This window comes from Rana temporaria, chromosome 11, assembly GCF_905171775.1.
Source record: "Rana temporaria chromosome 11, aRanTem1.1, whole genome shotgun sequence".
Classification (NCBI taxonomy): Eukaryota; Metazoa; Chordata; class Amphibia; order Anura; family Ranidae; genus Rana; species Rana temporaria.
The window spans coordinates 50,350,921-50,365,338 of NC_053499.1; the positions used below are offsets into that span (position 1 = coordinate 50,350,921).

A 14,418-nucleotide genomic window follows, 5' to 3' on the forward strand; every position below is an offset into this window, starting at 1 on the left:
CTCTGATGTTGATTGTGATGTAGAAGTAGCTGTAGTATCTGTAGTAGCTGTGGAAGAAGGGCATTTCTGTTTTTCACAACAGTAGAATCTTACTTTGTAATCATAGCACATTTTAAATGGTCCCGGATTATCTTCATTCCTGCATATCAAGCCTGATTTAACATCGCATGTAGCATTTTGTTTTAAATCTTTAAAGCCCTTTCCAGAGTATGAACTCGCTTCACACTGAATATCCTGAACATGCGATTTATCCCTGCACTCTGAGTTTCCTTTAGATTCCACTATCTCATAGCTTTCTTGATCTCCTGATTCGGCCTTTGATGTTGGATAATTTTCATTATACCACTTTGTCCAAAAACAATAATAGCAAGAAGTTGTGGTTGGAACTGTAGTTGATGGTGAAGGACTAGATGTTGTAGGCTTGGTTGTAACAGTTGGAAGACTGGATGGGGTGTTTGGTGTGGCTGATGATATAAAAGGTGTAGTTGTAGAGGAGGTAGTTTGTTTAACAGAGGTTGTGGTGGGAGACATTTTAGTTGTTGAAGAAAAAGACGTGCTAGTTGGTATTGTGGTTGTAGAAACAGAACTCTTAGAGCCTATGCTTGATGTCTCAGTGGAGACATGAAGGGCAGACTGTGTTACACTTGAGGTGGATGGGGGATTTGCTGTTGTAGACTCTGATGTTGATTGTGATGTAGAAGTAGCTGTAGTATCTGTAGTAGCTGTGGAAGAAGGGCATTTCTGTTTTTCACAACAGTAGAATCTTACTTTGTAATCATAGCACATTTTAAATGGTCCCGGATTATCTTCATTCCTGCATATCAAGCCTGATTTAACATCGCATGTAGCATTTTGTTTTAAATCTTTAAAGCCCTTTCCAGAGTATGAACTCGCTTCACACTGAATATCCTGAACATGCGATTTATCCCTGCACTCTGAGTTTCCTTTAGATTCCACTATCTCATAGCTTTCTTGATCTCCTGATTCGGCCTTTGATGTTGGATTATTTTCATTATACCACTTTGTCCAAAAACAATAATAGCAAGAAGTTGTGGTTTGACCTGTAGATGATGGTGAAGGACTAGATGTTGTAGGTTTGGTTGTAACAGTTGGAAGACTGGATGGGGTGTTTGGTGTGGCTGATGATATAAAAGGTGTAGTTGTAGAGGAGGTAGTTTGTGTAACAGAGGTTGTGGTGGGAGACATTTTAGTTGTTGAAGAAAAAGACGTGCTAGTTGGTATTGTGGTTGTAGAAACAGAACTCTTAGAGCCTATGCTTGTTGTCTCAGTGGAGACATGAAGTGTAGACTGTGTTACACTTGAGGTGGATGAGGGATTTGCTGTTGTAGACTCTGATGTTGATTGTGATGTAGAAGTAGCTGTAGTATCTGTAGTAGCTGTGAAAGAAGGACATTTCTGTTTTTCACAGCAGTAGAATCTTACTTTGTAATCATAGCACATTTCGAATGGTCCCGGATTATCTTCATTCTTGCATATCAAGCCTGATTTAACATCACATGTAGCATTTTGTTTTAAATCTTTAAAGCCCTTTCCAGAGTATGAACTCGCTTCACACTGAATATCCTGAACATGCGATTTTTCCCTGCACTCTGAGTTTCCTTTAGATTCCACTATCTCATAGCTTTCATGATCTCCTGATTCAGCGTTTGATGTTGGATTATTTTCATTATACCACTTTGTCCAAAAACAATAATAGCAAGAAGTTGTGGTTGGACCTGTAGATGATGGTGAAGGACTAGATGTTGTAGGTTTGGTTGTAACAGTTGGAAGACTGGATGGGGTGTTTGGTGTGGCTGATGATATAAAAGGTGTAGTTGTAGAGGAGGTAGTTTGTTTAACAGAGGTTGTGGTGGGAGACATTTTAGTTGTTGAAGAAAAAGACGTGCTAGTTGGTATTGTGGTTGTAGAAACAGAACTCTTAGAGCCTATGCTTGTTGTCTCAGTGGAGACTTGAAGTGTAGACTGTGTTACACTTGAGGTGGATGTGGGATTTACTGTTGTAGACTCTAATGTTGATTGTGATGTAGAAGTAACTGTAGTATCTGTAGTAGCTGTGGAAGAAGGGCATTTTTGTTTTTCACAACAGTAGAATCTTACTTTGTAATCATAGCACATTTTAAATGGTCCCGGATTATCTTTATTCCTGCATATCAAGCCTGATTTAACATCGCATGTAGCATTTTGTTTTAAATCTTTAAAGCCCTTTCCAGAGTATGAACTCGCTTCACACTGAATATCCTGAACATGCGATTTATCCCTGCACTCTGAGTTTCCTTTAGATTCCACTATCTCATAGCTTTCTTGATCTCCTGATTCGGCCTTTGATGTTGGATTATTTTCATTATACCACTTTGTCCAAAAACAATAATAGCAAGAAGTTGTGGTTGGAACTGTAGTTGATGGTGAAGGACTAGATGTTGTAGGTTTGGTTGCAACAGTTGGAAGACTGGATGGGGTGTTTGGTGTGGCTGATGATATAAAAGGTGTAGTTGTAGAGGAGGTAGTTTGTTTAACAGAGGTTGTAGTGGGAGACATTTTAGTTGTTGAAGAAAAAGACGTGCTAGTTGGTATTGTGGTTGTAGAAACAGAACTCTTAGAGCCTATGCTTGATGTCTCAGTGGAGACATGAAGGGCAGACTGTGTTACACTTGAGGTGGATGGGTGATTTGCTGTTGTAGACTCTGATGTTGATTGTGATGTAGAAGTAGCTGTAGTATCTGTAGTAGCTGTGGAAGAAGGGCATTTCTGTTTTTCACAACAGTAGAATCTTACTTTGTAATCATAGCACATTTTAAATGGTCCCGGATTATCTTCATTCCTGCATATCAAGCCTGATTTAACATCGCATGTAGCATTTTGTTTTAAATCTTTAAAGCCCTTTCCAGAGTATGAACTCGCTTCACACTGAATATCCTGAACATGCGATTTATCCCTGCACTCTGAGTTTCCTTTAGATTCCACTATCTCATAGCTTTCTTGATCTCCTGATTCGGCCTTTGATGTTGGATAATTTTCATTATACCACTTTGTCCAAAAACAATAATAGCAAGAAGTTGTGGTTGGAACTGTAGTTGATGGTGAAGGACTAGATGTTGTAGGCTTGGTTGTAACAGTTGGAAGACTGGATGGGGTGTTTGGTGTGGCTGATGATATAAAAGGTGTAGTTGTAGAGGAGGTAGTTTGTTTAACAGAGGTTGTGGTGGGAGACATTTTAGTTGTTGAAGAAAAAGACGTGCTAGTTGGTATTGTGGTTGTAGAAACAGAACTCTTAGAGCCTATGCTTGATGTCTCAGTGGAGACATGAAGGGCAGACTGTGTTACACTTGAGGTGGATGGGGGATTTGCTGTTGTAGACTCTGATGTTGATTGTGATGTAGAAGTAGCTGTAGTATCTGTAGTAGCTGTGGAAGAAGGGCATTTCTGTTTTTCACAACAGTAGAATCTTACTTTGTAATCATAGCACATTTTAAATGGTCCCGGATTATCTTCATTCCTGCATATCAAGCCTGATTTAACATCGCATGTAGCATTTTGTTTTAAATCTTTAAAGCCCTTTCCAGAGTATGAACTCGCTTCACACTGAATATCCTGAACATGCGATTTATCCCTGCACTCTGAGTTTCCTTTAGATTCCACTATCTCATAGCTTTCTTGATCTCCTGATTCGGCCTTTGATGTTGGATTATTTTCATTATACCACTTTGTCCAAAAACAATAATAGCAAGAAGTTGTGGTTTGACCTGTAGATGATGGTGAAGGACTAGATGTTGTAGGTTTGGTTGTAACAGTTGGAAGACTGGATGGGGTGTTTGGTGTGGCTGATGATATAAAAGGTGTAGTTGTAGAGGAGGTAGTTTGTGTAACAGAGGTTGTGGTGGGAGACATTTTAGTTGTTGAAGAAAAGACGTGCTAGTTGGTATTGTGGTTGTAGAAACAGAACTCTTAGAGCCTATGCTTGTTGTCTCAGTGGAGACATGAAGTGTAGACTGTGTTACACTTGAGGTGGATGAGGGATTTGCTGTTGTAGACTCTGATGTTGATTGTGATGTAGAAGTAGCTGTAGTATCTGTAGTAGCTGTGAAAGAAGGACATTTCTGTTTTTCACAGCAGTAGAATCTTACTTTGTAATCATAGCACATTTCGAATGGTCCCGGATTATCTTCATTCTTGCATATCAAGCCTGATTTAACATCACATGTAGCATTTTGTTTTAAATCTTTAAAGCCCTTTCCAGAGTATGAACTCGCTTCACACTGAATATCCTGAACATGCGATTTTTCCCTGCACTCTGAGTTTCCTTTAGATTCCACTATCTCATAGCTTTCATGATCTCCTGATTCAGCGTTTGATGTTGGATTATTTTCATTATACCACTTTGTCCAAAAACAATAATAGCAAGAAGTTGTGGTTGGACCTGTAGATGATGGTGAAGGACTAGATGTTGTAGGTTTGGTTGTAACAGTTGGAAGACTGGATGGGGTGTTTGGTGTGGCTGATGATATAAAAGGTGTAGTTGTAGAGGAGGTAGTTTGTTTAACAGAGGTTGTGGTGGGAGACATTTTAGTTGTTGAAGAAAAAGACGTGCTAGTTGGTATTGTGGTTGTAGAAACAGAACTCTTAGAGCCTATGCTTGTTGTCTCAGTGGAGACTTGAAGTGTAGACTGTGTTACACTTGAGGTGGATGTGGGATTTACTGTTGTAGACTCTAATGTTGATTGTGATGTAGAAGTAACTGTAGTATCTGTAGTAGCTGTGGAAGAAGGGCATTTTTGTTTTTCACAACAGTAGAATCTTACTTTGTAATCATAGCACATTTTAAATGGTCCCGGATTATCTTTATTCCTGCATATCAAGCCTGATTTAACATCGCATGTAGCATTTTGTTTTAAATCTTTAAAGCCCTTTCCAGAGTATGAACTAGCTTCACACTGAATATCCTGAACATGCGATTTATCCCTGCACTCTGAGTTTCCTTTAGATTCCACTATCTCATAGCTTTCTTGATCTCCTGATTCGGCCTTTGATGTTGGATTATTTTCATTATACCACTTTGTCCAAAAACAATAATAGCAAGAAGTTGTGGTTTGACCCGTAGATGATGGTGAAGGACTAGATGTTGTAGGTTTGGTTGTAACAGTTGGAAGACTGGATGGGGTGTTTGGTGTGGCTGATGATATAAAAGGTGTAGTTGTAGAGGAGGTAGTTTGTGTAACAGAGGTTGTGGTGGGAGACATTTTAGTTGTTGGAGAAAAAGACGTGCTAGTTGGTATTGTGGTTGTAGAGGAGGTAGTTTGTGTAACAGAGGTTGTAGTGGGAGACATTTTAGTTGTTGAAGAAAAAGACGTGCTAGTTGGTATTGTGGTTGTAGAAACAGAACTCTTAGAGCCTATGCTTGTTGTCTCAGTGGAGACATGAAGTGTAGACTGTGTTACACTTGAGGTGGATGAGGGATTTGCTGTTGTAGACTCTGATGTTGATTGTGATGTAGAAGTAGCTGTAGTATCTGTAGTAGCTGTGAAAGAAGGACATTTCTGTTTTTCACAGCAGTAGAATCTTACTTTGTAATCATAGCACATTTCGAATGGTCCCGGATTATCTTCATTCTTGCATATCAAGCCTGATTTAACATCACATGTAGCATTTTGTTTTAAATCTTTAAAGCCCTTTCCAGAGTATGAACTCGCTTCACACTGAATATCCTGAACATGCGATTTTTCCCTGCACTCTGAGTTTCCTTTAGATTCCACTATCTCATAGCTTTCATGATCTCCTGATTCAGCGTTTGATGTTGGATTATTTTCATTATACCACTTTGTCCAAAAACAATAATAGCAAGAAGTTGTGGTTGGACCTGTAGATGATGGTGAAGGACTAGATGTTGTAGGTTTGGTTGTAACAGTTGGAAGACTGGATGGGGTGTTTGGTGTGGCTGATGATATAAAAGGTGTAGTTGTAGAGGAGGTAGTTGTTTAACAGAGGTTGTGGTGGGAGACATTTTAGTTGTTGAAGAAAAAGACGTGCTAGTTGGTATTGTGGTTGTAGAAACAGAACTCTTAGAGCCTATGCTTGTTGTCTCAGTGGAGACTTGAAGTGTAGACTGTGTTACACTTGAGGTGGATGTGGGATTTACTGTTGTAGACTCTAATGTTGATTGTGATGTAGAAGTAACTGTAGTATCTGTAGTAGCTGTGGAAGAAGGGCATTTTTGTTTTTCACAACAGTAGAATCTTACTTTGTAATCATAGCACATTTTAAATGGTCCCGGATTATCTTCATTCCTGCATATCAAGCCTGATTTAACATCGCATGTAGCATTTTGTTTTAAATCTTTAAAGCCCTTTCCAGAGTATGAACTAGCTTCACACTGAATATCCTGAACATGCGATTTATCCCTGCACTCTGAGTTTCCTTTAGATTCCACTATCTCATAGCTTTCTTGATCTCCTGATTCGGCCTTTGATGTTGGATTATTTTCATTATACCACTTTGTCCAAAAACAATAATAGCAAGAAGTTGTGGTTTGACCCGTAGATGATGGTGAAGGACTAGATGTTGTAGGTTTGGTTGTAACAGTTGGAAGACTGGATGGGGTGTTTGGTGTGGCTGATGATATAAAAGGTGTAGTTGTAGAGGAGGTAGTTTGTGTAACAGAGGTTGTGGTGGGAGACATTTTAGTTGTTGGAGAAAAAGACGTGCTAGTTGGTATTGTGGTTGTAGAGGAGGTAGTTTGTGTAACAGAGGTTGTAGTGGGAGACATTTTAGTTGTTGAAGAAAAAGACGTGCTAGTTGGTATTGTGGTTGTAGAAACAGAACTCTTAGAGCCTATGCTTGTTGTCTCTCTGGAGACATGAAGGGTAGACTGTGTTACACTTGAGGTGGATGGGGGATTTGCTGTTGTAGACTCTGATGTTGATTTTGATGGCGAAGTAGCTGTAGTAGCTGTAGTAGAAGAAAATGTAGGAGTGGAGAACACAATTTGTGTAGTAGTTGATGTGCTGAAAGTTTTTTTAGAATGTGTAGTAGGGACTGTAGAAACTGGAGGATGGGATATTCGTGTTGATACTACAGATGTTTGTTTTCCAGGTGCACTTGTTACTTTAGTTGATAAAAATGTAGTGGATTTTGTAGGTGGATTATACCCGAAACAAAGTGAGAAATCATCACAGCACAAGAATCGTATTTCTAAAGTTCTGCATACATTCATGGGTCCATCTTGCTTACTGTTAATACATTCTGATTCATTTACTATATTACAAAATGCATTTATTCTCTGCTTTGAACTGGGCAGATCATTGCTAGAATCTGCAAGTTTACATTCTGTCTTCTGAGCATAGATCTCATCTTTGCAGCTTACTTTTATTTTGGTTGTGATTGTGTCATTCATTTTAGTATTACTTATTTCGTTTTCTAAAAGTTTGGACTCATTATACCATTGTGTCCAGCGACACTGAGGACTACATGGTGTTGTTGTTGTTTTTGTTGTTGTTATTGTTGTTGTTGGCTCGTCTTGTCCTTTTGTGATGTGTGTAGTGCATAAATTACTGAGAGTGACAATGGTTCCATTGACTTCACACTTCAATTGCTTGCAGCTTCCATCTTTATCACTGAAGCTTGAAAAGGTTTCTGTGATTTTGTACACTTTTCCTTCATGCTCACAATGACAAGCTGAGAGAGAAAAAATAAATAAAAAAATAACCACTCATGCTACTTCTGTTGGCCTTTTCAGTATGTTTTTTTTTTTAAATAATAATAATAATAATAATAATGTAATAATTCCACTTAATCTATTACTAATTACTCAGATAAATGACTACAGTACTGCATGTTCATAATACTTAGGAGTCTTTTCAGTAAAAAACATTTCTTCACAAATGTCTCAGCAATTAGGTAAAAGTCACAAATATTACCTGTAATGGTTGTAATATGTGTGAAATGTAAATAATTATTAGTTGCATTTTGCAGGGTGAATGTAACATTTCCTAGAGAAAATAGCCTTAAAGAGGAAGTAAACGTCCCCTGCAGACATTTACCTATTGGTAAGACTATAATAAGGCTTACCTATAGGTAGTGTAAATATCTCCTAAAGGTGTACCGTTCAGGAGATATTTACATTAAATGCAGCTTCATCACTGACGCATGCACTCTGAAGGAATGGCCGGTCCTTTAGAGTCCTGTGCCGTGAACTGCGGGAGCTACTCACAGTGCCAGATCCTGCAAACCCAAAGAAACTCTGGGGAAAATGTCAGCTGTCTCAGCGGTGTGCGGGCTGAGGTAAGTATTTCATAAAGAGCTAGTATGCAATGCATACTAGCTCATTATGCCTTTGTCTTACAGGTTTATTTTTCATTTTTTTTTAAAGAGTTTACAACCTCTAAGAATATTCGACCAGAAGAGTTAAAGAACATTTGACAAATAGAGAAAATAGCTTAACACTGTAGGCTAAGAATATTCAACCAGAGGAGGAAAAATAAATAAGAGGGAGACCTCTGCACTGTGTACAAAGTGCCTAGAAATGTGTACCTTATATCAGGAGGTTTAATGAATAGCCAAACTAATGGGTCTCTGGTCAAACAAACCACCAGCTGCTGCTGGAAGGCAAAAATGTAACAATAGTATTATTATCACTGCTAAATGTGAGTTTTCTGCTCTGGGCTCCTAATTGTTAGTGATCTGGCAGGGATAAAAAAGTAAATAACCAAAGCACCAACGATAATAAATGATAATCCAATATAGTTACCAGCTGCAGTGAAAAACGTGCTATGCAACCAAAACTATAAAATCAATGCACCACGCTAGGCAAATATTAAACAAATAATATAAACAATAAAATAAATGATATAATAAATTGCATAATAGTTGATTAAATCACATAGGTGACAGTCCCAATAAGTGATATGCGTGATATTCGTGCTTAAAGATAATGGTATCCATGCTTCTTAGTGCTCAGACAAGGTACCACAAGGTGAGTGTTAGTTTCTGTGGGTATGAATGGACTAAGTGAGCTAGATGCGCCTTGTACATCTTAGGCTCAGCAACATGATTAAAAAAGATCTCAAAACGAAACTAGATGGATATTTGATCTCCAGACCCTCGCCCCGTTAGGTTTAAACGTTGAGCTGGATCTCAACTGCTTTATAACCAACTATTAGCAGCTCATTTAGTCCCTTTTACTATTTTAACCTATATGTACATTGTAATTTAATTGTCTTAGAGGTAAAGTAGATGACAGAGGCCACAATATAGTGGGATCCTGTCTATACTCACTATAAAAAAACTATTAGTGCTCAGACAAGGTGCCCCAAGGTGAGTGTTAGTCTCTGTGGGTATGAATGGACTAAGTGAGCTAGATGCGCCTCGTACATCGTAGGCTCTGCAAAATTATTAAAAAAGATCTCAAAACGAAACTAGATGGATATTTGAACTCCAGACCCTCACCCCATTAGGTTTAAATGTTGAGCTGGATCTCTTGTAATTTAATTGTCTTAGAGGTAGAGTAGATGACAGAGGCCACTATGTAGTGGGATCCTGTCTATACTCACTATAAAAAACTATTAACCTTAATAGGAATGTATTAATGTCTAGCTTTTCGCCATTCACTAACTTATGCTTTTAATAGTGAGAATATTAATATTGAGGTGCCTAGAACTCATTCAGGTATTTACTACCTTTTTCTAAAAAAAACACATTAAATTATAAATAATTCTAATTAATAGATGGTTATAGTTCATATATGCACGCATTTATTTATACATGTTGCTGAGCCTAAGATGAACTAGGCGCATCTAGCTCACTTAGTCCATTCATACCCACAGAGACTAACACTCACCATGTTATTTTCACTAATACCTTCTTTTTTCAAAAACATATTTTTGGTTAATATTATAATTTTATGTATTTAGTTTTTTTTCATTTTATGCACTTTATATTATTACATATATTTATTAGGCTGCTAATACTAGAGTGTAAGCACCCCTGAGTAAATAGTAATAGTAGTAATAACAACAACCTGTGGACAGATTCAAATCACGTGACCAGAAGTAAAGGTATATATAACCTCATCCAAAATGGTGGAATCAGAGCTTCCTGATGATGGCCCATTTGATAGGCAGAAACGTGTCAAGGTTTGATCGCCTCATCGCGACACACTTCCGCCCCAACGAACTTCCGGCAATCAAGCAGAACTGCGGCTAGCGGTGAACCATCTCCGAGGGACAATTTCCCCTAAACAATCACCTGCTATTCACAACAGGTGCCAGGTTATAGGGACCCATTCATGTGAGTGTAATTTTATTGTTTTAAATACCGTTAAACCCTTTTTTAAATGGTATTGCGCAATGAGGTTATTTTTTTCATATCTGGCTTGCATGAGGGTTATCAACTTCAGGAACTGCCAGTCTAAGGATATCTCCAGGGGTCCCCCCACTGGCTTGTTTGACAATACTAGCGATAGTTCATAAGGAGGAGTGAGTGCACATCCATGTGGGGCACCTTGTTTGAGCACTAAGACGCATGGATACCCTTATCTTTAAGCATGAACACCTTATATCACTTATTGGGACTGTCATCTATGTGATTTAATCAACTTGCCAGGAAAGGCTGGCTGGGAACAGTAGTTCCATTCCTCTCAGTGCGTGCTTGCGGGCGCCTATGCGCATGTGCGTGTGCAAAAGTGAGCACAGGAGCGCATTTAGCGCCGGGCGGGATATTTAAACTCAGTTTGTTGTCCAAAGCCCTGCCGTCTGATCTACAGTGTTCCTGTGCCTTATCTGATTATCAGACACCTGATTCTGTGTTCGACCCGGCTTGCCTTGTGACTACCTCTGATATCCGCCTGCATCTGACCCCGAATTGTCCATGAACTTGCACTTACCTTATCCTCTGATTCATCCGTGCCTGCCTGCTATTGACCCGGCTTGTTCTGTGATTCTGTTTCTGTCTCCTGCATCTGTTCTTGTACCGTCCGTCTGTGTTCGACCCAGCTTGCCTGACCTTCCTGTGCATCTTTCCTGGAGCTACCTACCTGCTGCCAGCAAGTGTCTCCTATTACAAGTCTGCTCCTGTTTCCTGTCAAGTTTGCTGAACCAGCTACTAAGGCCTTGTACACACGGTCGGACCAAACCGATGAGGACTGGCCCGTCGGACCATTTCATCGGTTCACCTCTGAAGTGGCCGTACGGCCTGATATGTGTACACACCATCAGTTCAAAATCCGATTGGGTCAGAACGCAGTGACGTCAAACACACGACGTGCTGAATAAAACGAAGTTCAATTCTTCCAAGCATGCGTCGACTTGATTCTGAGCATGCGCGGGTTTTGAACCAATGCTTTTTCTGTACTAACCCATCGGTTTGGTCCGATGGGGCAGTGGTCCATCGGTTCGGTTTTGAAGCATGTTTAGACATTTTGGACCGAAGGAAACCAGACCGATAGCCTATACACACGGTCGGTTTGGTTCGATAGAAAATGAACTTCGGTTCATTCTCATCGGACCAAACCGACCGTGTGTACGGGCCTAAGTCCTCTGGAATTTCTGGACTGCCCACCAGCTGTTGATCCTGCCAGGCACTCGTGCTACCTTGCACTCCCCATGCCTCCTGTACTCTCTATCAGGGGGGCCCGCGAGTCAGGGGCGTAAGAGAGGCTTCCCCCTCTGCATATTGATCTCATCCATAAGGTACATGACACAACTATTATGCAATTTATTATCTAATTTATTTTATTGTTTATATTATTTGTTAAATATTTGCCTAGCATGGTGCATTGATTTTATATCTGGCAGGGATAGCCCTGGCAAAGGCATTTTGTCACAATGTTGATGAGGACAAGTGCCTCTTCCTTACACCCCAGGCCCAGTAGTTGTGGGGGCCTGTGTGCAGGTGGATTATAAGAATCTGGTAGCCCCCCTTAATAAAAAGCCCCACTTGATACACACGTGTGAATGTAGGCTTATGCAACAATGTAACAAGAATTCTGAAGGGCCTTTATAAGCAAAAACATTTTCTTTTTCTAGTTAAAATTAATCACCCTTCTAAACTAAGAAAATGTGATTCTTTAACCACTTAGTGACTGGCCCATTGTAGCTTTACTGTTACATTAAAGATACAGTGGGAGGCATGACACCAAGCTCCCAAGAGTCATTGCGGCCCTGGGGGAATACAGTAGCAACCCCTACTCCCCGTAGGAGGTCAAATCCCAGAAGTCCAATCTTGAAACAGCTGTAATATGGTATTTACAGAGAAAAAAAAAAGATTTGTCAAGTGAACATGTCGGCAGTGTGCTGAAGGGGATAAGATAACATTGTTCATCTGGGTGGAACTCCGCTTTAAGTTGACTGACGTGTTGGTGCTGGTAAATTTAGGCTGGACATCTACGCATCAACAACTTCTGGTCATGAAAAGGCTTTACTAACTACACAAGCTTTATTTTTAACACAGATATATAACAGTTTGCATACCTGAGATATCATACTGGCATGATATACCCTTTTTGGAACACTCACTAAAAAAAAAAAAGGAAAAATAATATGTTATATAATTGAAGACCTGTTTTATGGCAACTGAAATGAAACAGTTAGGCCGCATACACACGATCGGTTAAACCGATGAGAACGTTCTGATGGACCATTTTCATCGGTCCAAACCGATCGTGTGTGGGCCCCATCGGTTACTTATTCATAGGTTAAAAAAAAGCAATCTTGTTTTAAATTTAAAGGAAGGATACCTAACCGATAGAAAAAAAACGATCGTTTGTAGGCACGTCCATTGGTTAAAAATCCACGCATGCTCAGAATCAAGTCAACGCCTGCTTGGAAGCATTGAACTTTGTTTTTTCAGCACGTCGTTGTGTTTTACGTCACCGCGTTCTGACACAATCGTTTTTTTAACCGATGGTCTGTAGGCACGACTGACCATCAGTCAGCTTCATCGGTTAACCGATGAAAACGATCCATCAGACCGTTTTCATCGGATAAACCGATCATGTGTACAGGGCTTAAGTCATGTGTGTACACTCGGGCAGCAAAAGATTCTTGCCAAGAATCTCGTCGGAACAAACACTGTTTTTTTCCTGACGAGATTCTGGCCCGTGTGTACAGGCCTAACATTTGGTTCTGTTGAGAGTTCATTATAGACTCCAGTCAGCTCTGTGTTGAACGGTTATAGGAATGTAAATATATTTATGATTGTGGGTGCAACTGTGCATTACTTGGATTCTAAAAGAATCAGTTGTGGTCAGAGTGTTTGTGGATCATCTACCAGCAATGAACACCTTGGATGCTGAATTTCACAAACACATAATTCCAATTATATATCAGACAGGAGGCTTCGTATCTTGCATTAAATCTTTCTTTTTAATGCCCATAGCAGAAATACAAATAACCATTTCTTTATGGTAGAGAAAAAAAACTTCATAGAACTACAATACCCAGCAGCCCCGGGGACTCCTCCCCTAGGTCATAGTCCCTATATAAGGGGCTGTCTGGGTCTCCTCCTCCTCTTTCTTTCTGCTCATGGCAAGATAAGTACTATTTCATGTTTATATGATTTTTCTTATTATGTCTTTAATTCTACGTTCACTGTCAGCTATTCACTTTCAGCTCGTTTTCAGCTCGTTTTCAGTGTCTGGAATGCTGCGGTAACTTCCACAGCTACTCCAGTCATCGTGTCATACATGATACTGTCTCTTACCTCACGTTCTGAATCCTCCATTCTTTCCCCTCTTCCCCCCCGCGCGCGCCGCACTTTGCGGGCTTTTGTGGGCTAGAGGGGCGAGGCGGAGTGACGTGCTGCTCGACGTCACTCCTCAGTATCCCGGCAGCCAATCAGAGCGCTCCCGGCCGTAATCTCGCGAGATTTCGGCTGGGGCTTCTGCCGACCGTTCCTCCTTCCCTCAGCAATCGCTTTGGTGTAGAGGAAGGAGTGACTGCTGTTGGCGCGCTCTGGCGAGTTTTTTATCCTAAATAATACAGGTACTTTCCCTTTTTCCCTTTTTCCCCAACTACATACATAACCCAAAACTTTGCCCTATATTTATCCTTGGAGTGTCAGTGATTTATCCCTGACAATCTTCTCACAATCAGCATTAAATAAAACCTTATCCAAATGGCTAATGATGGCACTACCGACCTGTCTGGGCTCACCGCAGTAGCCAGTGATGTGGTGGACTTAGATGCCTCACATCTGCTGTCCACAACCCAAATCCAGGACCTGATTAACAAGTCCATTCAAGCAGCTTTTGCGGCCAATATTCAAACCACACTGCCTGTACCACCCACCTCTGGGAGCGCCCCTACGAAGGGTAAAGCGACCCAAAAACGTAAGCACTTGACAGTGCATTTCGACTCCGCTGCAGGGGAAGTTTACAGCATGCCCCAGGCAGGACCCGAACCGGTCTGCCGC

At 40.3% G+C, this 14,418-nt stretch overlaps 1 protein-coding gene across 5 annotated transcripts in view; it reads right to left on the reverse strand.

Moving 5' to 3' along the window:
• Positions 1–3,558: 3,558 nt before the first annotated feature.
• LOC120916765 (mucin-5AC-like) overlaps positions 3,559–14,418 on the reverse strand; it is a 130,333-nt gene continuing 119,473 nt past the window's right edge. The window contains exons 30-33 of one of the 5 annotated variants that reach the window (XM_040327703.1): positions 12,477–12,520; positions 6,779–7,686; positions 6,199–6,691; positions 3,559–5,515 (exon numbers count right to left, since the gene is read on the reverse strand). In XM_040327703.1, the coding sequence (XP_040183637.1) occupies positions 3,657–5,515; positions 6,199–6,691; positions 6,779–7,686; positions 12,477–12,520 (3,304 nt within the window). In that variant the 3' untranslated portion in view covers positions 3,559–3,656. Of the gene's footprint in view, positions 5,516–6,016; positions 7,687–12,476; positions 12,521–14,418 lie in introns of all 5 variants that reach the window. The other 4 variants (XM_040327702.1, XM_040327704.1, XM_040327700.1 and 1 more) reach the window with 4 other exon arrangements.